Below are 24534 nucleotides of genomic sequence, written 5' to 3' on the forward strand. Positions count from 1 at the left end.
TTGAACCAAACTCTAATCAAAGTAGCAGTTATTTACGATGTCTAGTAATTATATCTCTTCCATGCAGTGGTCACATATACCCAGTCAGTATGAGGAAAATTGAAATCCCCCATTATTACTGTGCTTTCTGCTTTTGTAGCCTCTCTAATCTCCCTGAGAAAACATGTATTTAAAGCTATCTTTGAAAATGGGAAGAGCATCTGAAAGTCAGCCTAACTTCAATAGCTGGAAATATACTGAAACAAATTATTAAGCAATCAAGTGGTAAGCACATTGAAGATAATAGGGTTATAAGTAATACCTAACATGGATGTGTCAAGAACAAATCATACCAAACCAACCTAATTTCCTTTTTTTTTTAAATAAAAAAAAAAAAAAGATTACTGGCCTAGTGGATTGGGGGGGAAATCTGTAGATATATTACACCTTGATGTTAGAAACGCTTTTGACACAGTTCCACATGACATTCTCAAAAGAAAATTACCATAAAATGGATGCACAACTGATTGATAGACTGTACTCAAAGAATAGTTATCAATGATTCACTGTTAAACTGGGATGACATATCTAATGGGGCCTTACAGGGGTCTGTCCTGGATCTGGTACTATTCAATATCTTCATTTATGACTTGGAAAATGGAGTGGAGAATATGCTTATGACATTTGTGGATGACACCAAACTGGGAGAGGGTGCTAGTACTTTGGAGAACAGGATTGGAATTCAAAATGGCCTTGACAAATTGGATAATAGGTCTGATATCAAAAAGATGAAATTTAATAAAGATAAGTGAAAAGTACAACACTTAGGAAGGCAAAATCAAATGTACAACTACAAAATGGGAAATAACTGGCTAGGCAATAGTACTAATTAAAAGGATCTGGGGGTTATACAGGATCACAAATTGAATATGAATTAATCAGCAATGTGATGCAGTTGTAAAAAAGATCAATATCATTCTGGGGAGTATTAACAGGAATGTTGTATGTAAGACCTGGGAAGTAACTGTCCCTCCCTCCTCAGCACTGATGAGGTCTCAGGTGGGGCACTGTGTTCAGTTCTGGATGCAACACTTGAAGAAAGATGTGGACAAAGTGGAGAGAGTCCAGAGGAGAACAACAAAAATTATCAACGTTTTAGAAAGCCTAACCTATGAGGAAAAACTGAGCATGTTTAATCTGAAGAAAAGAAAACTGAAGAGAGAACTGATAAGAGTCTTCAAGTACATTAAGGGCTGTTATACAAAGGACAGTGATAAATTGTTCTCCATGTTCACTGAAATTAAGACAAGAAGTAATGGGCTTAATCTGTAACACGGGAGATTTAGGTTAGATATTAGGAAAAACTTTTTAACTATAAGGATAGTTAAGTACTGGAATAGGCTTCCAAGGGAGGTTGTAGAATCCCAGTCAGTGAAAGGTTTCAAGAACAAACTTAACAAACACCTGTCAGGGATGAGCTAAGTATACTTGGTCCTGCCTCAGCACTGGGGGCTGGACCTCTCAAGTCCTACATTCCAGTCCTACATTTCTATCATTCTGTGATACTACCAACTTCACATATAAGAAGAAGTATTCTCACTTCTTACCTTGCCATAGGTCCAGCCAAGTTCTATTTTATTCATTCCCCATAGTTCATGGATATTTTCAGCCAACTTGTCCCTGATCTTTTCAAGGTGAAGAGGCAAAACAATCTAAGAAGAAAATATTTCAAGATTCAACAAGAGAGAAGAGACTCAGTAATGTCCAACTTTCCTAAAATACTTCAACTATAACAACTGATTATTTAACCTATCATTAAATACTGTATTGCACAAACAGTATATGGCTAAGAGAGGATACATGCTGGCCTAAATTTTTTACTGCTCATTTTAAAATTCTGGGTAAGATGAATTTTACACTTCCATTATTGTAAAGTAGGCATACCTGAGTGGTGTCTATTGGACAAGGGATGAAGGAAGCTTGGGAAAGGAATTGTGTTGTACCCAGCAAATCCCTAACTCCATCAGAATCTCTCTTATACTCTTTTACTGGTTCCAATTTCATCTTCTCTTTTGGAAGCAAAGCTTCATAGCATGGAGCATACCCAGTGGGAGGCAGGAACTTAAACTCTCCATGACGTCCACCCAGTAGGAAACGAACCCTATGCAATTTTGAATGAAAAAGTGCAACATTTAAATAAGAGCCCATATTAACGCAGCAAATGGGTCAATTGGAGACAAACTTAAATTTTGATATCTTTTAAAAATAGAAATCTAGAAAGATTTTGATACACTACTTAAGTTTAAGAAATCCCTAAAAATTTACTAATCACTAATGCTAGTTGATACTATATATTGAAAAATTATAAGTCTACAAACTAATTAAAATATTTATGCTTTGGTAAATGCAAAACTTGACTATTTAACTCAAACCTCTATTCCCAAATATATCTATGTTATTCTTTAAATAAATATCTACGTTTTGGGTGGGATTTTTAAAAGCAGGTAAGTGATTTAGGAGCACAATTCCAAGTTTCAATAGGACTTGTGCTCCAAAGTCACTTAAGGACTTTTGAAAATCCCATGCTAAATTATCAACCTAAGCTTTCCTTTTATCTATGATGAACTGAGTAATCACAATAACCTTGTGCAACAACTAAACCAACAAAATTAATTCACCGCAAATACCATCATTGTAGGTTTGAGTCATGATCCTCATTGAAGTCGTTATTAACATAAAGGGTTCTCCAGTTCTCCTCAGCCATATATTTTTAATGTAAATTTAAGAGTATGGTAATAAATGAAATAAAGGTAGTAAAAGAAAAGCTACCAATGTACATGGTGTGAACTGACCCCACATCAATAAGGACTAAAGGCAATAGTCATCTACTGGCTGCTTGATTGAGTGGCCTGCATGGAATGAGTTAGTGTCCTCCGTTAATTTCATGGTGAACAGATGTCCACACCATCAAAATATTATAAAAACTGATACTAATTGGCCCATTTGTTTTACAGTGCAAGAAAGAGGCTCAGGGCTGAACAATAGGTATGGAGAATGAATTACATATGCTGTATAACAACTGAAGATTAGTACCAGGGCAACGTGAGCAAGATCATAATAATGTTGCTGATTTGTCTATACCTCTTTTGGAGATAAATAAGTGTTCTAACTACAGGACTATCAACCCAGCACCTTTCATGGGTATTAAAATTCCTTTAGAAAAACAAAACAACGAAACACCTGATTCCCAACTAAGATGAAATATCAAAATAAATCTAAGAAACGTTTTCTTAGCTGGAAGATGCGTTTCAGCCAAATACATACATGCTCTGTTTCTGAAATCATATAATTCATTGAAATTAGATGTGCGAGTGTGTGTGTGTGTGGGGGGAGAGACAGACTTCTTTAGTCAGTTGCACCCTTTTCAATCTCAATTTATAAAGCACAAAAGCATTTTTGTTGTTAAAACATTTGTAACAACATTATTAATTTCACCCTCAATCTTGAGTGTTCAAAAATAATTCCATGAACATTGTAATGCTATCGAGGCAAAATCCTTTAGATTAGCCAGCCATTTACTAGTTCGGAGAGAGCAAATTATGGCCCACGGGCCAGATCCAGCCCGTCAGGGCTTTGGATCCTGCCCGCGGGATTGCCAGCCCCATGGCACAGCGGGGCTAAGGCAGGGTCCCTGCCTGCCCTGGCCCCGTGCCACTCCTGGAAGCGACTGGCACCATGTTCCTACAACCCCAGAAGGGGAGGGGGGCAGAGGGCTCTGTGTGCTGCCCTTGCCTGCGGATACCGCCCCCGAAGCTCCCAATGGCTGCGGTTCCCTGTTCCCGGCCAATGGGAGCTGTGGGGGGCAGTGCCTGCAGGCGAGGACAGCGTACAGAGCCCTCTGCTCACCCCCACCCACAGGGGCCGCAGGGATGTGGTGCCGACCACTTCTGGGAGTGGCACGGGGCCAGGGTGGGTAGGCAGGTAGGGAGCCTGCCTCAGCCTTGCTACACACCAGTCAAAGTAAGTGGCGCCAGGCCGGAGCCCGCACCCAGATCCCCTCCTGGACCCCGCACCCCAACCCCCTGCCCTGAGTCCCCTGCCGCACCCCAACCTCCTGCCCTGAGCCCCCCCACACTCTGCACCCGTACCCCCTGCCCTGAGCCCCCTGCTGCACCCCTCCTGCACCCCCAACCCCCTGCTGAGCCACCTCCCGCACCCAACCCCCTGCCCTGAGCCCCCTCCTGCACTCCACACCCCTTCCTGTACCCTGCACTCCCGTCCGCATCCCAACCCCCTGCCCCGGCCCTACATTAATGGCCCTGCATGCAATTTCCCCACCCAGATGTGGCCCTCAGGCCAAAAAGTTTGCCCACCCCATACTAGATTAATAATAAAGCCTTCCTAATTGTTTCATTCATGCTTATGTCTATGGACAACGAAAACTTGGATAACAAATCTTACTGTTAAAATTACCTCTTAATTTTATTCATACCATAAACCCATAAATTCAATGAAACCATCACCCTATTTAAAATGTAGGTGATTAATTATTTTATCACTAATCAAAAACATTGCTGATATAGTAATTGCAGCAATGTATACAAAGGCATTAGTATTTCTTTATGGGTGGAGTTCTCTACAAAACTCATGAAATTTAGTCCAAGGCAATTACATTCTTCACAGATGTATATTTATCTCAGCAACAATCCAGGACAAATTGATCAGTATCAGCTGTAAATAATTAGGTTAATAAGTAACCAGAACCAAGGTTAGTTGACAATAAAAGAAAACAAACTGCAACACTACCACCAGTGAATTTGGGAATATTGTGGCTGTTATAGATATTTAAGTGTTAGTTTAAAAAAGTTTTGTAATATCGCTAAGATGGTACAGAATGTAACTGTAATTAGAAAGATGTAATAGCATTAAAGGCGCTAGTTATAATACAAATCATAAGCACTACAAGAGTAATATATAAGAACTAGTCAATATTTTTCATAAATCAAAGCTATTAACTCACAGTTTTACCATATAAAATACAATGCAGACTCATCAATCTAAGTTTAACACTTTTGTATAGGAATTTTCAAATTGGTGGAAAGACAAAAGAGAATAAATAAGAAACGGCAATTTGCTGTACTCAGCTCATGAGGCTCAAACCAACTCCCAGTGAAGTCAGTGGGATTTGGAGCAGACCCTTATTGTAGACATACCTATTTATCTAAGAGCTTCCCTGCTTGTACTTCAGCTTCTCTTGCTTTATCATTCAGAATTATTACTTCTGCATTTAAAGCATCACAATCTTTTGTCACAGAACTATTATTTTGCAAATTCAGTATTAAGACTTCACTGAAGGATCACACAAGAGGAAAAAATGGACAGAGAGTCAAGTTTATTTTAATCTATACAGATAACTGGTCATTTGGAAAAGAGGAAGGAAAAGTACTATCTTTTATTTTAGGCAAATAATCTAATGACTAACAAATAAAGGCTGCTGCAGTGAGTAATTTATATATTATCAGTGCTGCTGAATGGTTAATCTAAGTATACACACTGTCAAGATTCTCAAAGGTTTTATTTGGGTCATCTTTTATAATGGGGGGGGGGAGAAGAGAGAAAGAAATAATATTTTTAAGGAAGTAAATGTTGTCAATTCAGAATGACTCCAAAAGGGAACAAAATGGATTGACTAAAAGTTCCAAAACTATGTTTATTGCTACTATTTGCACAATGGCAGGGATTTTACAGACACATAAAAGGATACAATACCTGCCCTGAAGATTTAATAACCTAGGAAGCTCACTGGTGATATGTGACAACAGATGCACAAATAAAGATTTTGTGGAAAATGTTGAAATTTTCTGATGGGAAAAAATATCCTCCCCCCCGCAAAGTTTCTGGTTTTCAAAACTTAAGGTTTTTCAATTGTGGGGTTCTTCCCCTTCTCTTTTTTTCCTCTTTACCCCATTTATTCTTTTCTCTCCATGTTGTCACTGAAAAAAGGGAAGTCAAGAAAGTGAAAGGGTAGAAAAAACCTACTGAAAAACAAAAATATTTCAGATTTTCAGTTTTTTTATAGAAAAAGTCAGAAAACTTGAAAAAGCAAAGAATGTCTATAAAAAACTTGTGTTTCACAAAAGAACATTTTTTGTTATAGAAGTTTTGGATGAAAAAAAATTAACCAACTCTAATAAAAAAAGTGCTGGGAGCTGTGGAACCACAGGCATACTAACGCCCTCCAGTGTTAGCTGAAACTAGCACTTTCACTTTTCATAGATTCATACAGTTTAAAACTAGTCAGGACCATTAGATTATCTAGTCAGACCTATTCAGGTACTTATATATTTTCATCAAGTCACCTCTCAATCTTCTTTTTAATACTCAAAACAGACTGAGCTCTTTAAGTCTCTCACTGCAAGTCATTTTCTCTATTCTTTGAATAACTTTTCTGGCTCTTTTCTGTACCCTCTACAATTTAACAACCTTTTAAAATTAAGGACAAAACAGCTGGATGTGGTATTATTATTTATTTGTACTACTGTTGCAAGTAAGAGTCCTAGTCATCAGAGGCGGATTTGGGTTTAGTGGGGCCCCTGGGCCAGAGCAAGTGTGGCCCCCTCCCAACCCCTTCCACCTGAAGTCATCTCCCCCCACGCTTTGCTTACCCGGTGCTCAATCCGGGAAGCGGGATTGGGGCACAGGGGCTTGCTCTGCTCTTATTATTAATGATCTGGATGATGGGATGGATTGCACCCTCAGCAAGTTCGCAGATGACACTAAGCTGTGGGGAGAGGTAGATATGCTGGAGGATAGGGATAGGGTCCAGAGTGACCAACACAAAAAATCTGATGAGGTTCAACAAGGACAAGTGCAGAGTCCTGCACTTAGGACAGAAGAATCCCATTCACCACTACAGGCTGGGAACTGACTAGCTAAGCAGCAGTTGTGCAGAAAAGGACCTGGGGATTCCAGTAGATGAGAAGCTGGATACGAGTCAGCAGTGTGCCCTTGTTGCCAAGAAGGCTAACAGCATATTGGGCTGCATTAGTAGAAGCATTGCCACCAGATCGAGGGAAGTGATTATTCCCCTCTATTCGGCACTGGTGAGGCCACATCTGGAGTATTGCATCCAGTTTTGGGCCCCCCCACTACAGAAAGGATGTGGACACATTGGAGAGCATCCAGTGGAGGGCAACAAAAATGATCAGGGGGCTGGGGCACATGACTTATGAGGAGAGGCTGAGGGAACTGGGCTTGTTTCGTCTATAGAAGAGAAGAAGAGTGAGGGGGGATTTGATAGCAGCCTTCAACTACCTGAAGGGGGGTTCCAAAGAGGATGGAGCTCGGCTGTTCTCAGTGGTGGCAGATGACAGAACAAGGAGCAATGGTTTTAAATTGCAGTGGGGGAGGTCTAGGTTGGATTTAGGAAACACTATTTCACTAGGAGCGTGGTGAAGCACTGGAATGGGTTACCTAGGGACAGGGCCGGCCCAAGGGTTTTGGCCGCCCCAAGCAGCCAAACAAACAAACAAACAAACAAAAAAGCCGTGATCGCGATTTGTGGTGGCAATTTGGCGGGAGGTCCTTCGCTCTGAGCAGGAGCGAGGGACCGTCCGCTGAATTGCCGCCGAACAGCTGGAAATGCCGCCCCTCTCCGAAGTGGCCACCCGAAGCTTGGTAAGCTGGTGCCTGGAGCCGGCCCTGCCTAGGGAGGTGGTGGAATCTCCATCCTTGGAGGTTTTTAAGGCCCAGCTTGACAAAGCCCTGGCTGGGATGATTTAGTTGGTGTTGGTCCTGCTTTGAGCAGGGGGTTGGACTAGATGACCTCCTGAGGTCTCTTCCAACCCTAATCTTCTATGATTCTATGCTTTGCCCAACCAGTGCTCCATCCCGGGAGTGGGGTTAGGGCACTGGGGCCTTCCCCACTCCACCCATCCACCCAGTGCTCCTGCTGGGGAGTGGGGCAAGCCCTAGCACCCTGACCCTGCTCCCAGATAGAGCGCCGGGTGGGTGGAGCAGAGCAATCCCCCCTGCCCCAACCCCACTCCCCAGATGGAGTGCCAGGTGGGTGGGTGAAGCCCCCACACCCTGACTCTGCTCCCTGACAGGAGTGCCGGGTGAGCAGAGCGGGTCAAGCCACAGGGCACCCATTTTTCCAGGGCCCCCCAGTTGGCCAGGGCCCCTGGGCACGGGCCCCAGTGGCCAACCCGCCACTGCTGGTCATGGACCAAGACCCTATTGTGCTAGGCATATTTCATTATCAGTCTCATACCAGTGCCATATACAGAGGGAAAATCACCTAATTATTCCCTTGTTTATATATCCAAGGGTCACATCAGCCCTTTTTCTCACAGCTTTGCACTAGGAGCATGTGTTCAGTTGCTTATCCATTCTGACCCCCTAAATCCTTTTCAATGTCATTGCTTTCCAGGATATAGTCCCCCATTCTGTAAGTATGGTCTACATTCCTTGTTCTAGATGTAAAAATTTACATTTAGCTGTGTTAAAACACATTTTGTTTGAATGGACCTAGATTACCATGTGATCTAGATTGCTCTGAATAACTGCTCTGTCATCATCAGTATCTACCACTCTGCCAATCTTTATATCTTCTGCAAATTTCATCAGCAGTGATTTTCTCATTGAAAGATCATTGAAAAAAATGTTGAACCCCTGCAGAACCCCACTAGAAATACCTCCATTTGATGATGATTGTCCACTGACAACTACATTTTGAGCTTAGCCAGTTCTTAATCTATTTAACATATGCTTTACTGATATTGCATAGTCCCAATTTTTAAATCATGATGTTGTGTTGTAGTAAATCAAACATCTTAGAAAAGTCTAAGTATATTATACCTACGAAGTTATCTTTATCAACCAAACTTTTATATCTCTTTTACTTTTATCCCATACATACGTGCTAATGACATTGTAATGAACTATGAATTAATTATAATTATATTATATTATGAATGATACCCACCACACTCCTAACCCTTTTCCATGATAGGCCAATCTGGGCAAATTAGAAACAAAAGTATGACAGGTGCCTGTGCCCATACAATTCCAATGACAGAGAGTGAGCAGATTCAGAAAGAAAAAAAAAGAACAAAAAAGATGTATGAAAAAAGTAATAAGCTGCAGCTGGAGACAGAACAACAACAGTGGAATGAGAACAGGGACTATCCAAAACCTTTCCCCCCCATACAAACCTAAAAATCCTTGAAGAATTCACATCTACCAGGTTCCATCCTTTTTTCTATATAGCTTTCTTCTAATTTTCCTGTACTTCTCGTCTTCTCTCTCTTTTTTTTTATTCCTTTTCCTGCATTGCTATTCTCCTCTAGCTTTTTTACTGATCTTTTCTTCTTTGTTTTTTACTTTCACTCTGCTTCTGCTCCTTCCTATCTGCTTTCACTGAACATATGAAGAATGAGTGCAAGCATCAGAAAATTAGTTATATCTGATGCTGGTATTCCTTCCTTCCAGGTTCATTTACTGCACTACATTGTTAGCATTAAATCACCATCCTACCTGTATTTAGCAGCCCTGTTGTAAATCCGAGATTCAAACCTGAAATTGTTTCTCACTTACAGAGCTGATCTCTGTGTAGGGAAGGGAGTGCACATCTTTATGGGAAAATTTCACTGGCACTTTGCTCTTGCTAAAGGGGAGACCACTGTCATCAACATGGCATGTTTCATAAGATCTTCCAAAATATTTTCCTTAGTGTAGATATTCCCATTACATTTGCCTATCTCCATTCACACTTTAAGTTAATAAAAAATAGTTTATGAAGGGTTTTTTTTATTTCTTAGTTTCTCAATTTCTGTTTTTAATTAATTGAGATAGCATAGATAAACAGTGAATAGGATTTCTGGTTCTGGCATAATATTACCTACTAATAGTATATTAGAAACATATAAGCTTCTTGATTTTCAGTTTATTTGAAAGGTTAAGTAAATGATTTAGCCAATAGAGAACATGGAACATTGACAAAAATCTTAGAATTCAGTTGGACATATTTTTCTAAAACATATTCCTCAACAGCCCAGACAGCTGCGATTACAGCTCTATCCATTATACATGATTTTTCTAGGATGAATGATAAGAATATGTCAAATAGCTAATATTATTCTGTGTTACAGAATAGGTCTGAGAAACAGATTGCCCTGTAGTACCAGTATTTAACATACCACCTGTTCAGCTACTAAATGCACAAGGCACTTATCTCTAAACATGTTGACTCTCTATGTCAAAACATCTGGACTCTCTAGTTTCTCAGATCCTCTGAACAGCTGTGATATATATAAATGAGTTAGAAAGCTAATTTTAATTTAGTCTCAGACTTCATTTCGGTCACTTCATGCTATCTTAAACAGAGATTAAATGAATCTGAATAAATTTAAAGAAACTGAGTTCTCAAGTCAGTGGTGCTGGTTAAATCCCTTCCTTGATTATCTGAAATCCAACTGTTGTATGTTATTATAGGAGGAGATAGTAATGCTGGCCAAAGTTCATGTCGCTCCACACTTCCCATTATATAAGACTTTATTTTCAACTGTGTATAACTTGGACACACTATAACCATTCGGGCTGAAATTTTCCATGTCAGGTATCGGCCTCAGGCTGAATTTTGTGTGTGTTTCAGCCAAAATGGTTCAACTGTTTCCACAAATGTTATCAGGGCGAAAGTAAATTTTCCTTTTTACCTGGGAATTTTCTTTAATACCCTCCATGTCCAACAGTCTGTACTGTGGGCATTCCCCCTCTCCCTGCTAGTTGGAGGCAGAGAACAGATTGACAGCCAGCCTGGAGCCAGGACCACCCCTCTGTGGAGAACCAAAAATGACAGCTTCCAAAGCCGAAAAAAACTAACTGAATATATTGCAATAAGGACTTGTCCGCACCAACGTTTAGCTGGGGAGTGAATCTACTGTGCACTAGTCTGCCGAAGCTAACTGTCTGTAGACCCTCATAACGTGCACAGTTCCTTAGCGTGCTCTGATTACCCTGTTTGAAACAGGAATAGATCAAAGTACACTAAGGAACTGTTACAGCACATCAGCAGGTCCACAGGGACAGTTAGATCTTAACAGGCTAGCTTGAGATAGATTCATCTGCCAGCTTGCTGCAAACTAAATGATCATGTAGAGAAACCCTTAGTCACCTAAATTTAACATGTGAATCTTGTAACAGAGACTTAGGGAACAAACAAATATTCCTTTACACAAGCATGTATTTTCCATTCTAATCTGTGAAAACAGAGGAAAAAACCTATAATTCTAAGAAAAATTAATTCTCCAGGTGGGCCAGACCATCTGAGGGTATTGGAAAGAAAATTCACAGATAAGTAGTCTGTACTGCAGGATGTGCAAAGCAGTACTCACCCCCAGGGAAGGGGTTGCAGGGAGAGGATTCAAATAATGCACATGGGGACTGACCCCAGATAAATGCTGTGGCAGCATATTCTGAAGTATGAATATAAACAAATAACACAAGTTTGTAGGGACAAAATAGAAAGGCCACAGCACAAAACAAGATCTAATTAGCTAGAGACATAAAGGGTAACAAGAAAACATTCTACAAATACATTAGAAACAAGAGGAAGACCCAAGGAAAGTGAAGGTCTATTACTCAGCGGGGGGCAGGGGATAAGTAATAACAGAAAATGTGCAAATGGCAGAGGTGCTTAATGATGACTTTGTTTCGGTTTTCACCAAGAAAGTTGGTGGTGATTGAATGTCTAACATAGTGAATGTCAGTGAAAATGAGGTAGGATCAGAGGCTAAAATAGGAAATGAACAAGTTAAAAATTACTTTGACAAGTTAGAGGTCTTCAAGTCACCAGGGCCTGATGAAATTCATCCTAGAATACTCAAGGAGCTGACTGAGGAAATATCTAAGCCATTAGCGATTATCTTTTAAAAGTCATGGAAGACGGGAGAGAAAAGGGCAAATATAGTGCCCATCTATAATAAGGGAAATAAGGACAACCCGGGGAATTACAGACCAGTCAGCTTAACATCTGTACCTGGAAAGATATTGAAGCAAATAATTTGCAAACATCTAGAATATAATAAGGTGATAAGTAACAGTCAGCATGGATTTGTCAAGAACAAATGGTGTCAAACCAACCTGAAAGCTTTCTTTGACAGGGTAACAAGCTTTGTGGATGAGGGGAAGCAGTAGACGTGGTATATCTTGACTTTAGTAAAGCTTTTGATACTGTCTCGCATGACCTTCTCATAAACAAACTAGGGAAATGCAACCTAGATGGAGCTACTATAAGGTGGGTGCAAAACTTGTTGGAAAACCGTTCTCAGAGAGTAGTTATCGGTGGTTCACAGTCATGCTGGAAGGGCATAACTAGTGGGGTCCTGCTGGCATCAGTGCTGGGTCTGGTTCTAGTTTGTGGATGATACCAAGCTGGAAGGGGTTGCAAGTGGTTGGGAGGATAGAATTAAAATTCAAAATGATCTGGACAAACTGGAGAAATGGTCTGAAGTAAACAGGATGAAATTCAGTAAGGACAAATGCAAAGTACTCCACTTAGGAAGGAACAATCAGCTGCAGACATACAAAATGGGAAATGACTGCGTAGGAAGGAATACTGTGGAAAGAGATCTGGGGGTCATAGTGGCCCACAAGATAAATATGAGTCAACAGTGTAACTCTGTTGCAAAAAACAAACAAACAAACAAAGACGAACATCATTCTGGGATGTATTAGCAGGAGTGTTGTAAGCAAGACACAAGAAGTAATTCTCCCGCTCTACTCTGCGCTAATTAGGCCTCATCTGGAGTACTGTGTCCAGATCTTGGTGCCACATTTCAGGAAAGATGTGGACAAATTAGAGAAAGTCCAGAGAAGCGCAACAAAAATGATTAAATGTCTAGAAAACATGACCTATGAGGGAAGATTGAAAAAAATTGGGTTTGTTTAGTCTGGAGAAGAGAAGACAGAGGGGACATGATAACAGTTGTCAAGTACATAAAAGGTTGTTACAAGGAGGAGGCAGAAAAATGTTCTTAACCTCTGAGGATAGGACAAGAAGCACTGGACTTAAATTGCAGCAAGGGAGGTTTAGGTTGGACATTAGGAAAAGCTTCCTGACTGTCAGGGTGGTTAAGCACTGGAATAAATTGCCTAGGAAGGTTGTGGAATCTCCATCATTGGAGATTTTTAAGAGCAGGTTAGACAAACACTTGTCAGGGATGGTCTAAATAATTCTTAGTCCTGCCATGAGTGCAGGGGACTGGACTAGATGACCTCTTGAGGTCCCTTCCAGTTCAATGATTCTCCCCAAAGCTGAATCTGAAGAAGAAAGGAAATCCACTTTGAGGTGCTTTGTGAGTGTGTCCACTGATGTCCACGTTGCTTCCTTACAGATTCATATGAAGCGCAAGACTTCTCTGCCCAAGAGGTTGCTGAACCCCTCTGGGAGTGGGCTGTAACATTATCTGGTGAATTCACTCCAAATGCTCTATAGGTTTCAGCAACCTCTGCCTTAATCCACCTTGTAATAGAGGATTTAGAAGCTTTCTTCCCTTTAACTGGAGAGTGATATAAAATGAAAAGAGCTGTGTTCTTGAGATAGATTTAAGTACTTTTCTGACACCTAATTTATGACATTCAATCTCCTTGGGATGCTTAGATTAGGGGAAAAGAACTGTGAAAAAATGTATTTATTTTTGGAATAAATGACAGGTCCAGACAAAGAATTTGTCATTATGAAAAATACATAGATGAGGCTCCATAGAAAATGCTCCAACTTCCAATACCCTCCTTGCCAAGGAGACTGTTACTAAGAAAGAAACTTTGAGTGAGAGAAATTAGGCCAAAAAAATGTAGGTGTTCAAATGGTTGTTTTGTTAAGGCTCCTAGCACCCAATTCAAGCTCCAAGAAGGGAACCTGTATATCACAAGAGGATTGAGTGAGACTGCTCTAAGAATCTTTTGATGTGGTGATAATTACCTGTAATGTAACTGTTGTTCTTTGAGATGGGATGCAGACACGTATTCATGTAGGTGTGCACGTGCCCAGTGCACCAAAGCTGGAGAACTTTGCCTAGCAGTACCCATAAGGGTAGCACTTGCACTCTGTGGCCCTAGGCCCACCCCTGGCTATATAAAAGTGGTGTTGCTCCAACCACCCTTAGTTTCTTCGCATCCAACATCCAGAGAACAGTCTCTGATGCATACGGGATAGGAGTGGGTTGTGGAATGAACATTGTCATCACATCTCAAAGAACAAGTTACAGTAAAAGTAAGTAACCATTCTTTCTTCTTTGAATAGATGCAGCCGTGTATTTCATGTAGGTGACTCACAAACTGTACTTGCAGGAGGTGGGCTATTTAACCAAGGACTGCAGGATTGCCTTCCCAAAGTTCACATCTGGATGCAGTAGTGATTTGTAATGTATGTAGAGGACCAAGTGGTAGCTCTGCAGATGCCAGTATAGGAGCTTCACTTTAGAAATGCCATTGATGTTGCCTGGGCGCTTATGCAATGAGCTTGCAGCCTAGGAGGAGGTCAGTCTGAGGTACTTTGTATGCTGTCATGATATAGGAAGGTATCCACCTGGAGATTGTCTGTGGTGAGACTACTTGCCTTTTCATTCGATCTGCATATGAAACAAACAAACAGGATGAAGAATGGAAAGATTTAGTTCTTAGGGAAAAAGCTAAACATTGCCTGATATCCTGTGTGAAGACGTTGCTCGTCTTGGGTTGAATGTGACTTAGGGAAGAACTCTGGTAGACATAACTTGGTTCAAGAGAAACAACTTCAGATAAAAAACTTAGGGTGCGCTGCAGGGTTACAATCTTTGGAAAATTGTGTGTAAGGAGGCTCTGCCATCGAAGCTTGCAACTCGCACACACTCCTTGCAGATGTGATCACTATAAGGAAAGCAGTTTTCTGACACAGAGGGAGAAAAAAGAAGTTGCCAGAGGCTCGAACAAGGTGCCATAAGAGCCGCTAAGACAGCAACTTAGGTCCCACAGCACTAAGGTCTTTTACCAGTGGATGGTTACTGATTTCTCATGGGTGGGTGGATGAAATGCAGAAATCGCTGCCAGATGACTCTCAATGAACTAAGTGCAATATTGGAAGACTGAAGGTGCAACAGGTACTCCAAGATGTCCTGAATTCAAGGTATCTTTACTGAATGGCCCGGAGGCCCGTACAGCCTACTGGTTAGAGTGCATGGTTCTCAGCCCCCTACTTGGTTGTGGGCCCTCAGTCTTTAAGGTAAGGGGGGAAGAGAGGGGAACCTGGGCCCTCCCTCTTCACCAGGTCCCAGCCCTGGGCTACTTCCTACCAATCAGATCTGTTTGGAGCATGGCCCCTCTAGTCCACTTAATTGGGTGGCCTGCTTCCCATAGGGTCCTCTTGTGGGCCTTTAACCTCGTCACAATCCCAGGCTGCTTCAGGCAGTCAGCTGCACGCTGGGGAGGCCGAGCCCCACAAAGTCCCTAGGTTTTGCCCCTCAGTTTCCTTTGGTGCTAAACTCCTCCAGAGTCTTCTGTGGCTGGAGAGACAGTGCTTCCTCTCAGGTGGCGGTCTTGGCAGGCAGGTTAGTGATCCTTCCCCTCAGTTACAGAGGCGGATAGCTCCTGCCCCTTCGCCAGTCAGCCCCAAACTGAGCCAGGCTCTCTTTTTCTCCTCCCTCCAGAACTGGCATTAGCTGGAGGTATAACAGGGTGGGGCTAGCTTGGCCCAGAGAGTCTCTTTAATCCCTGGTGTGCTGGCCAGCTGTTGCTCTGCTTCATCACAGCATCTTTGACCGAACTCCCTGGGCTAGCAACCACACTGAGAACCACTTCCACTTGGCTAAATAGGCCACTCTGGTGGAGGGCTTTCTACTATTAAGCAAGATTTGCTGGATGGTCTCCGAACATCATTCCTCCTCATCTAACCATGAAGCATCCATGCCATGAGACACAGGGAGCTGAGCACTGGATGCAAAATCTCACCGGGATGCTGAGTCAGGAAGTTGGGATGAAGAGGAAGAGATCTAGGAGGCTGTCAGGGATTTTGGGGTCTTAACCTGGCAGCATGGAGCAGCCAATCCAGGGCCAGAAGGGCCTTATATAAAAGATAAGCAGCAGAGCAGAGAATTTCAATTGCTGTGTGGAGTTCAAGGAATGAAGACTGGGTGACTGGTTGGCTGGAAGAGCAGCAGTACCACAGAGATCTCACTGTAGACAGAACTGAAGCCCAGGGAAGACTGCTGAATTCCGGGTGCCTGGCTGGCAAGAAGAGCAGCAGGACCAGTGGAAGGTCAGTGCAGGCAGGCTGAAGCCCAGGGGGACTGAACACAGAACCTGGCCAGGCCACCGAGGGTACCAAGATGGGCCCCGCTGGTCTGGTTGAAGACTGAGCCCAGGGAGACCTGCTGAAACACCACCAGTACCGAGATGGGCCCCGGCTAGGTGCTTGAAGAAGGCAGTGCTTCTGGCAGCAGCCTTACAGCTATGGCCCCATACCAGTGCCAAGATAAGAACTTGTACCATATACCCCAGAAGGGGGAACAATGTATGTGGCTCGGCCAGAGGACTGAGTCGCTGAAGACCCACCAAGATAACCATCAGCTGAGGAGGGGAAGTGCACGCAATATAAGAACTAAAACCAAAAGCAGGCTCACATGCAATCAACCAACCAAAGGGGGAGCCACCCCATGAAAGAGACTGATTGCAGGCATATTGGCCAGAGAAAAGGGGGCACCAATGAGAGGTGGGTGTACCATTACATTATGGTACCAGAAGTGGGATCTTCACACTGATCTTGTCTAAAGGGGGCTAGGTTGAAATTAACTGTTTTACTGTGGCAAGCTTTTAACTATCAGAGGGGTAGCCGTGTTAGTCTGAATCTGTAAAAAGCAACAGAGGGTCCTGTGGCACCTTTGAGACTAACAGAAGTATTGGGAGCATAAGCTTTCGTGGGTAAGAACCTCACTTCTTCAGATGCAAGCTTTTAACTGTTTTATTGTGTGAGGCCAGAGGCTGAAAGAGAGCCGGAGCCAGAAGCTGAGACAGAAAGCAGTAAGACGAAGCTAGAGGCAGAGGCTGAAGGGAGCTAGAGCCAGAGGCAGCCACGGAAAACAGGCAAGTTTTTAAGTATTTATTGGGCAGAACTAGAGCCAGACACCAAGGCCAAAGAGGGCTAGCTCCAGAGGCAGAGGTAGCCCAAGAGCCAGAGGCTGAAGAGAGCCAGAGGCAGCCCAGAGTGCCCCTTGACTGTTGGGGGCAAGAACCACTGCTACAAGCCTGTCTGAAGGGGGAAGCATGTGGCAGGGTGGACTAGGTCCAGAGGCCCACTGATGGAGGTCTCATGGCCCTGCATCACCCTTCCCCAGAGTAAAGGAGAAAGACGTCCTCCAGACAGCCTAAAGTGGCTGCAGAGGAAAGCCAATCAATCAGAGGGGCTGATGGAGTGTGCTCCTCCTGACTGTTCCCACAGAATGGGTCAATTCTATTGAATCAGCATTTTCCAGTGGAAAACTGTTCCTTCTGAAAATGTTCAGCCAGCTCTTGTCCATCTACACTCTAAGTTGGGTAGAGAGTAATGTCGGTTCCAGAGGGAGAGTAAAACCCACTCCTACTCCTCGTTTCTTTCCAGGCCCTCTGACTATTCTGTTTGGAGAGGCCTGGGAGTTCTCCCATTGACTAGATTTTCATAACATTTGTGAAATCAACTCCTTGGGAAAAGCCCACATACAGCTAGTCCTCAGACTTCCTTTATCTCAGGAAAACCTAGCCACTTTTCCTAATTGCTAAATGGATGAATCATCTGTAGCTGAGCTTTTCTTCCCTAATGTAAACCCCGATGCTCTTCCTTTCTATTCTGGGTGGGATGTAGGTCACAACTGTGGGACTCAATTCATTCCAGACCTACAGAGAGATTCCCCCTCTGCAAATTTCAGAGTAGCAGCCGTGTTAGTCTGTATCCGCAAAAAGAACAGGAGGTGGCCATGCCCTCTACACCTTGTTCTTTTCCTTCGCTGCTGGTTCCTTTCCTGATTATTCCCTCTAGGCTTGATACTTCTTGCATGTGTTGCAGAACTGCAGGCCAAGCCATTAATCCCTTCTCATTTTAGCTCAGCATAGAGCTTTTACACACCATCACATCCTCTCAATGATTTCCTTACTTGCAGAATGATCCTGGTTTCTGAAAGTCAGGTTTCATTCTTTCCTACTTGCAAATCAAAACAGTAATAAAGCATAAATTAGGCCCCCAGAGCTTCCTGTGCCTAACAGTTCAGCACAGGTGTAACTGATTGGAAATTTTAGGTAATAATTCTGATGATCATTGAAAAGCCAGAATAGAATCCACCTTACAGTCTACTATGCTGTCTTTGTAATGTTAACAATGCTAATATTAATAACTTATTTTAGTCACTGAAGTAAACAGACTTAATAGTTTAATCAGCTCTCTTAAGAAAGAGGGTACTATTTTTACCCAGTGACTTTTGAGAATAGAATCACACTTGAAAAATATTTTTGGAACTGAGTTTAGGTGTGGTGAAAGGTGCCAGACAGACAGTTCTGAAGTCAAAAGTCTTCATTTTTCTATAAAACACGTGGAGACTGGGCAGTAGAGTATATAAGGTTTCCCATACTGCCTCACTATTGTTCTTCAAGTTCTCTAGTGTGAGAAGGGAGTTTAGTCTTCATGATAATTTATTTTTTTACCTCTTTTTGAGATTGCCGACAAAGGTTTCAGTTAATGCAGTTGTGGTGCTGTGTTTCTGAAGTGGATACCTGGACTGAGACCATACTAACTTCCACTAAGTCACCAAAAAGCCATCAAATGATAATGATTTCAGTCATTGTCAGCCCTGAGACAGATTCAAATCAATCACCAAGAGATCAAAAGTTCCATGTTCCAACTCCAAACCAAGTAGTCTCTAAACAAATGGATGTATTTTTTTCCTGACATAGTAGTAGAGTATCGAAGAAATAAAATAAAAGAAATCATGTATGTTAAACAATACTCAGCATGACAGATGGCAAAAAGACCAAAATATTAATCGGAAGAGATCAAGCACTTACTTGACACCTGCAGAGAAGCTCACCACAGGAAAGAAAAGTCCATCGACATTGAAGTTCTCAAACATTCCCTGTACAGGTTGTCCATTAATGCGGAATGAAATACTGGGCACCCCTAAATCCAAGCAGCAGCTAACTACGTCATCGGATGCCAACAAATGCTGATTGACAGATGCTACAGCTCGGGGTACTCGACCTGATGAGAAAGGAGTTAGGGGAGAAAGGCTTTGAACGATTTCCTGTATTTAAGATGTTAGCAACAGAATAGCAACTATCCCGACACAACAATTTTGACAGCCTCACAAGCTATTTCAAATCATTTATTTTCTTTCAAACATGAAGACATAACCTTGTCTTCATCTGCTTTGTGACGGTTTTTGCTTTAAAAGTCAGACAACAAGCTACATTCTCCAGACTGATAAGTGGCAGAACAGTGCGTGAACTGAGCAAATCACTTGAGACCTCTGAAGCGGTTAGCAAAAAGAATATGCTCAGCTCAGGCAATGTGTGCTCATGCTATGACCTAACGCAAGAGCCTTTGCCTATATAAAGCTAATAGTGATTGGCAGATCATTTGCCCAAGTACTTATGTCTTATTTCAGTTATTCATGAAATATCAGAGTGCCCAATGCATTAGAATTAACTTCATTCATGGACAGGATTCGATATTTATAGGGATAATGAGAGCATCCACAGTTAGAGGACTAAATAAAATGAGAGGGGATATAAACTCTCATACTTCTGAATAGTGTGCAATAAATAAGGCATGACCCACACATTGAACAAGGAGAACACAAAAGATTTTATAGATGCTCATTAAGGGAGCAGGGTCCATCCTGTATACTGGATGAGGCAGGAGTCCTGTGAAAATGAAATGTGTGATCATGCCATTAAAGACTTTATCACAATGTGCACATACAAGTGGGCTAATTAAGGTTGTACAGGCCTATATTCTGGCATTTTCTAACTTTTGAGTGCTTGACTTTGCAAACTGAATATAGTTCTTTTAACATTGCTTTTTTATAACCTAGAAAATTGTGCTGAAAAACCCTAACTGAATAAAACAGAAATTCCATCATGTTGCATCATAATGAAATACTGTATTACACAGTAAGGGAACATTCACTGATCTTGAATGTTATTAATTTGTGTTCTTTGCTATCCCACACACGATATAATTCAATAATCTGCTACCTCAGGCACACTAAGGGCCCTATATTGCTGTAGATCTGCATGTAGAACTTCCATTGATGTCAATGGGAGTTCCATGCATGGATCCAGTGCACTACATGTCCCCATGCAGATGGAAAACAGACTAGGTTAGATGATGACAAATTGATAAAAACAATGGCCTAGGAATTTGATTCTATTTATAGAGGTAGAATTCCAGAATAATCCAACCTGAGCATTGGAGAGTGGAATCTGGCTCATGGCAAAATAGCATGCAATGGAGTAATGATGCCCTAGGAGTAATATTTAGGGATATATTATTGCTGAATACTAATTTTTTGAAGGTTATTGGTAAGAATAATTGAAAAATATGCCTAAAGAGTACTTACCAGACCACAAATGTAGGCCATCAAAACCATAGGAGTAGAGGTCATCACCAACACCATTGCCGCCCCATCCTTCTCCACCTCCAGGATAAGGAGCATAACCTGATGTAGAGGCCCAGCCAACCCGTAGATGAGTGGGTTCTGCCGTCAAAAATGCGTCTACCTGATCGATTATTAGTTCAAAGTACCATTTCTTATACTGTGCAGAGCCCTCAGCAACCCCCAAAAATATGTTTGGCCTCATGCTAGAATAGAAGAGATACATTAGATTGTACATTTTATACTATGTATTCCTGGCTTGTTGCAATACTGGAATATGACACTACACTACATTGTGCAAATATGACACCCGAGTTCAGATGTGGAGACCCATCATGTAAACTTCTGTCCAGACTGATTCTATCTGCTTAATGACTTTCTATGTCTGCATAATAAATAATAAATACTACTACTAATAAATAAAAGATAGAGAAAAGTTGTGCCAAATTCTTAGCTGAACTGAACAACAAATAAATCCAGGGTGCTATGCATGGAGGAAAAACATATCCTATAAAAAGAAAAAAAATATTGTTTCTATTTTCCTGACACCAAAAGATGGGGGTTGAGACATGAAGAAATAAAATACTTGATAAAACAGAAATTATTTTGCAATATGTTTACATACTGTTTATTCTTAGGCTGATCCAGGAGTGCCCTGCTTTGGACCAGCCTAAAAAGTTAGTTTCACTCTCTCTCATGGAAGAGTGATGTTCTCACTCATCATGCACATTGGTGTCCACTCCATAGAGAACTGGAATGGGACTCCTCTGAATAACATTACTGAGGTGATGTCGGCTAGAAGTGCCAAAACAGTGGGGAGACCTGGATATGAAACCCTCAAGTGCTGACTCCAAAATCTCAGAAATTTAGACCAAATATCATAAGTATACTCAGATTAGAGGTACAAATTTTATTCAATAATATATATAATCATTAACTATCAACTTTTTAATACTAATTTCCTAATTTGAAAATAGTACATTATTAGCTAGTGTGCATGGAGAATGAAAAAGAACATTGATTACTTTTATGTAATACACAATTTTTGTACTGTATTATACTATAATTGTATTGGACTTATTTTTTGCCTTGATCCTTTCTCCCTAAGGGACCTGATACTTGTTTGCAAACTTCACCAGTGTGCATACAGGTGACAGGGTACTGAGCAGAAACTGCTGAGCCAGCCCTCTGTCACTCCAGCTCCAATTAAGGGAGGCGAATTGGAGCCAGTTAGACCACCTGCCCCTAATTGGGGAAGCAGAGACAGCTGCGGCCTAATTAGCCTGGGGTTGTATAAAAGCCTCAGGGGAAGGAAGCCACTGGGGAGCAGAAAGAAAGGAAAAAGGAAGGGAGAGGAAGCAGGGCGGTAGCTCTCCCCAGACGGTAAAGGGCTACCTGTATGGTGAAAAGGTGGTGGGAGCATGACCTGTAAATAAACTGCACCAGTGGTTACTGAACCCAGGAGCCAAGAGGGCCCTGCAGCAACCTTGTTACAATACAGCATTGTATTTTGTGTACTAATGGTATTATATAAATAATCCATTTTTCATTCCTTTCAAGTGGGAATTCAACAAGTAGTTTCTCTTCCAAGACAGTTTCCAGAACATTTCCTATATTGTTAGTAACATGAAACTTTTAAAAACAGTTAACATCTAAAAGTTTCCTAAAGAGTATGTCTTTCAGTGATTGCTAATAAAGACTGAAACAATTTTCCGTCACCAGAATAAAACAGAGTATTTTCTTAATTTAAAGTAATACTAAATACTAATGCTCTGTTCATTTGCAAATATAGCAACAAAATAAACACTGCACTATACCTTGTCACATCATTAATCAAGCGGGTTTGCAAGAGCAAATCTCTTCGGGGGAGTAGATTGTCGCATATATAGTTCTGATTGGCACGCACTGCAACTCCATTACAGAGACACAGAGAGCAAAGCACATCAAGAACCTAAAACAGATCAGGGTACAGTCAAGTAAATGTAACTGTTTACAATACAATCCTGATCTCAATTTAATTTCCTTTCAAAATATGCAGGAGACAGGAGAAATATAACATGAAAACGTTGGTGATTTTTCTAACATTTTTGGTTATACATGAACTGGACATAGCTTGTAATAGTGGCAGTTGACATTAAATAAGTTAAAACAAGCACCCATACAATTTTATCCCTATATAAAACACTTTAGGTCTGCAAAGATGGAATATGACATGAATCTCACAAGAATAGGTCTTCCTGTAAGATCTGTGGTACTTAGTTTAGGTTCAGTTAGAGTTTTGAGCAAAAGATTTTGAGGTTCAGGGGAGCAGGGGAATGGAATAGTGTGGTGTAAGTGGGGGGGGATAGTTAAGGGTCTCTCTTTATCAGAATTGCTTTTCTTCCTGACTATTGGCTGACACTGCTTACTTCTCTAATTCAGAATATAGTCTCAAAACATAAGACAAAGGAGTCCATCTTTACATTTATTCTACCTGGCCACTGATGTTTACATTCACTTTAAGTTCCCTTTACGCTCCCAGAGAAGTGTAAAGGGCCCTTAATGTATGAATATGTCTACACTGCAAAAAAGGCATGTTCTTAACTTGGATTAAAATAGTAGTGAAGACACACCAACTCTCCTTTTAACTCTGCTACATGGCAGCCTAGGGTTGACTTGAGCTGTTAACCCAAGTTAAAAGCTGAGCTGTTGTGTCTTCACTGCTATTTTAATTCAGGTTACATAACGAGGGTTAGCTAACACAATTTACGAACACACATTTTTTGCAGGGTACACATACTCTAAATGAGACTGAGGTACTAAATATTTACAGGATGTGTATACTGCTTACACCCTGTTCATGTAATTGATGACCAGAGTTCCAGGTGGATTAAAAAACCAATGATTTAAAAGAAAAAACAATTTTTACAAAATTTACATCAGATTTTTTAATTAATACATTTTTCTTTAAAAAAAATAAACCTGTTTAAAAGTCAATTTAAAATTATGATAACCTATGTTAAGTTCTACATTTATTATAATCTATTAAAATCATTCAAAATAAAAGCAAAAATATGGTGCATCAAAAAGACCTCCTCAAATTTTAATGAGTTAAAGGGTGCTTCTCTTTTAATTGTATACAGAAGGGGGGAAGCTTCTGAGGTCAACTCAAGGTTTGTAAATATGTCTCGATGTCATGAATTATATTAAATAAGTATCTCTATTTATTTTCAGTCTTTACAATGGATGAATTTGTTTATTTTACATTTTTTCAAATGTAAGTACTTTGTGTTTCTGTTGTGTAGTAAAGCTTTTGGCTTAATTACTTTGGTTTCAGTTTAGCTTGCAGGTACAGAGAAAACATTTTCTTAATTTGGGAAAGTTGAGAAATGGATTGGGAGTTGAAAAAACAGGAAAGCTTGTTTTCTTTTTCCAATCAGTGAAGAGGAAAACCAGGTGTAGACAGAAATCTACAATCTGAAAATCTCAAAGGACATAGGGCCAGATTTTGGTAAGTGTTTAGGTACCTAAAGATACAGAGAGATGCTAGAGGGATTTTCAAAAGTGCATCTGCAAATTAGGAACCTAACACCCATTGATTTCACTTCGATTTAAATCAATCCATGCTGCATAATTCTCTGACTGCTTGTCAGAACTCATCCCTGAATATCAATATTACTCCAGACAAACACAAAGAACATTTTAAAAACCTCATGTTTGGATACAATTGGGTTAATGAGATTCCTTGTTTGATATTCCTTACTACAAAACAGAGTTTCAAATCGAGCAGGCAAATGAAACATTGTTCCCAGAATAACAAAAAAAAAAGTTTAAATCAGCCTATGATGCAGAATCTAGTTATTATAGATGGAAAGACCATCTAGTCCCTTTTCCTGCCAATGCAGAATTGTTCTGTTTTGTA

At 41.1% G+C, this 24534-nt stretch overlaps 1 protein-coding gene across 17 annotated transcripts in view; it reads right to left on the minus strand.

The window, feature by feature from the left end:
* RYR3 (ryanodine receptor 3) overlaps positions 1-24534 on the minus strand; it is a 551551-nt gene that overhangs the window by 337460 nt on the left and 189557 nt on the right. For all 17 annotated transcript variants that reach the window (XM_054027214.1, XM_054027212.1, XM_054027213.1 and 14 more), the window contains 5 exons: positions 22451-22584; positions 20598-20839; positions 19042-19234; positions 1924-2140; positions 1587-1691 (listed from right to left, as the gene is read on the minus strand). In XM_054027214.1, the coding sequence (XP_053883189.1) occupies positions 1587-1691; positions 1924-2140; positions 19042-19234; positions 20598-20839; positions 22451-22584 (891 nt within the window). The remainder of the gene's footprint in view (positions 1-1586; positions 1692-1923; positions 2141-19041; positions 19235-20597; positions 20840-22450; positions 22585-24534) is intronic.

Source organism: Malaclemys terrapin, chromosome 4, assembly GCF_027887155.1.
Source record: "Malaclemys terrapin pileata isolate rMalTer1 chromosome 4, rMalTer1.hap1, whole genome shotgun sequence".
In the NCBI taxonomy this organism is placed as follows: domain Eukaryota; kingdom Metazoa; phylum Chordata; order Testudines; family Emydidae; genus Malaclemys; species Malaclemys terrapin.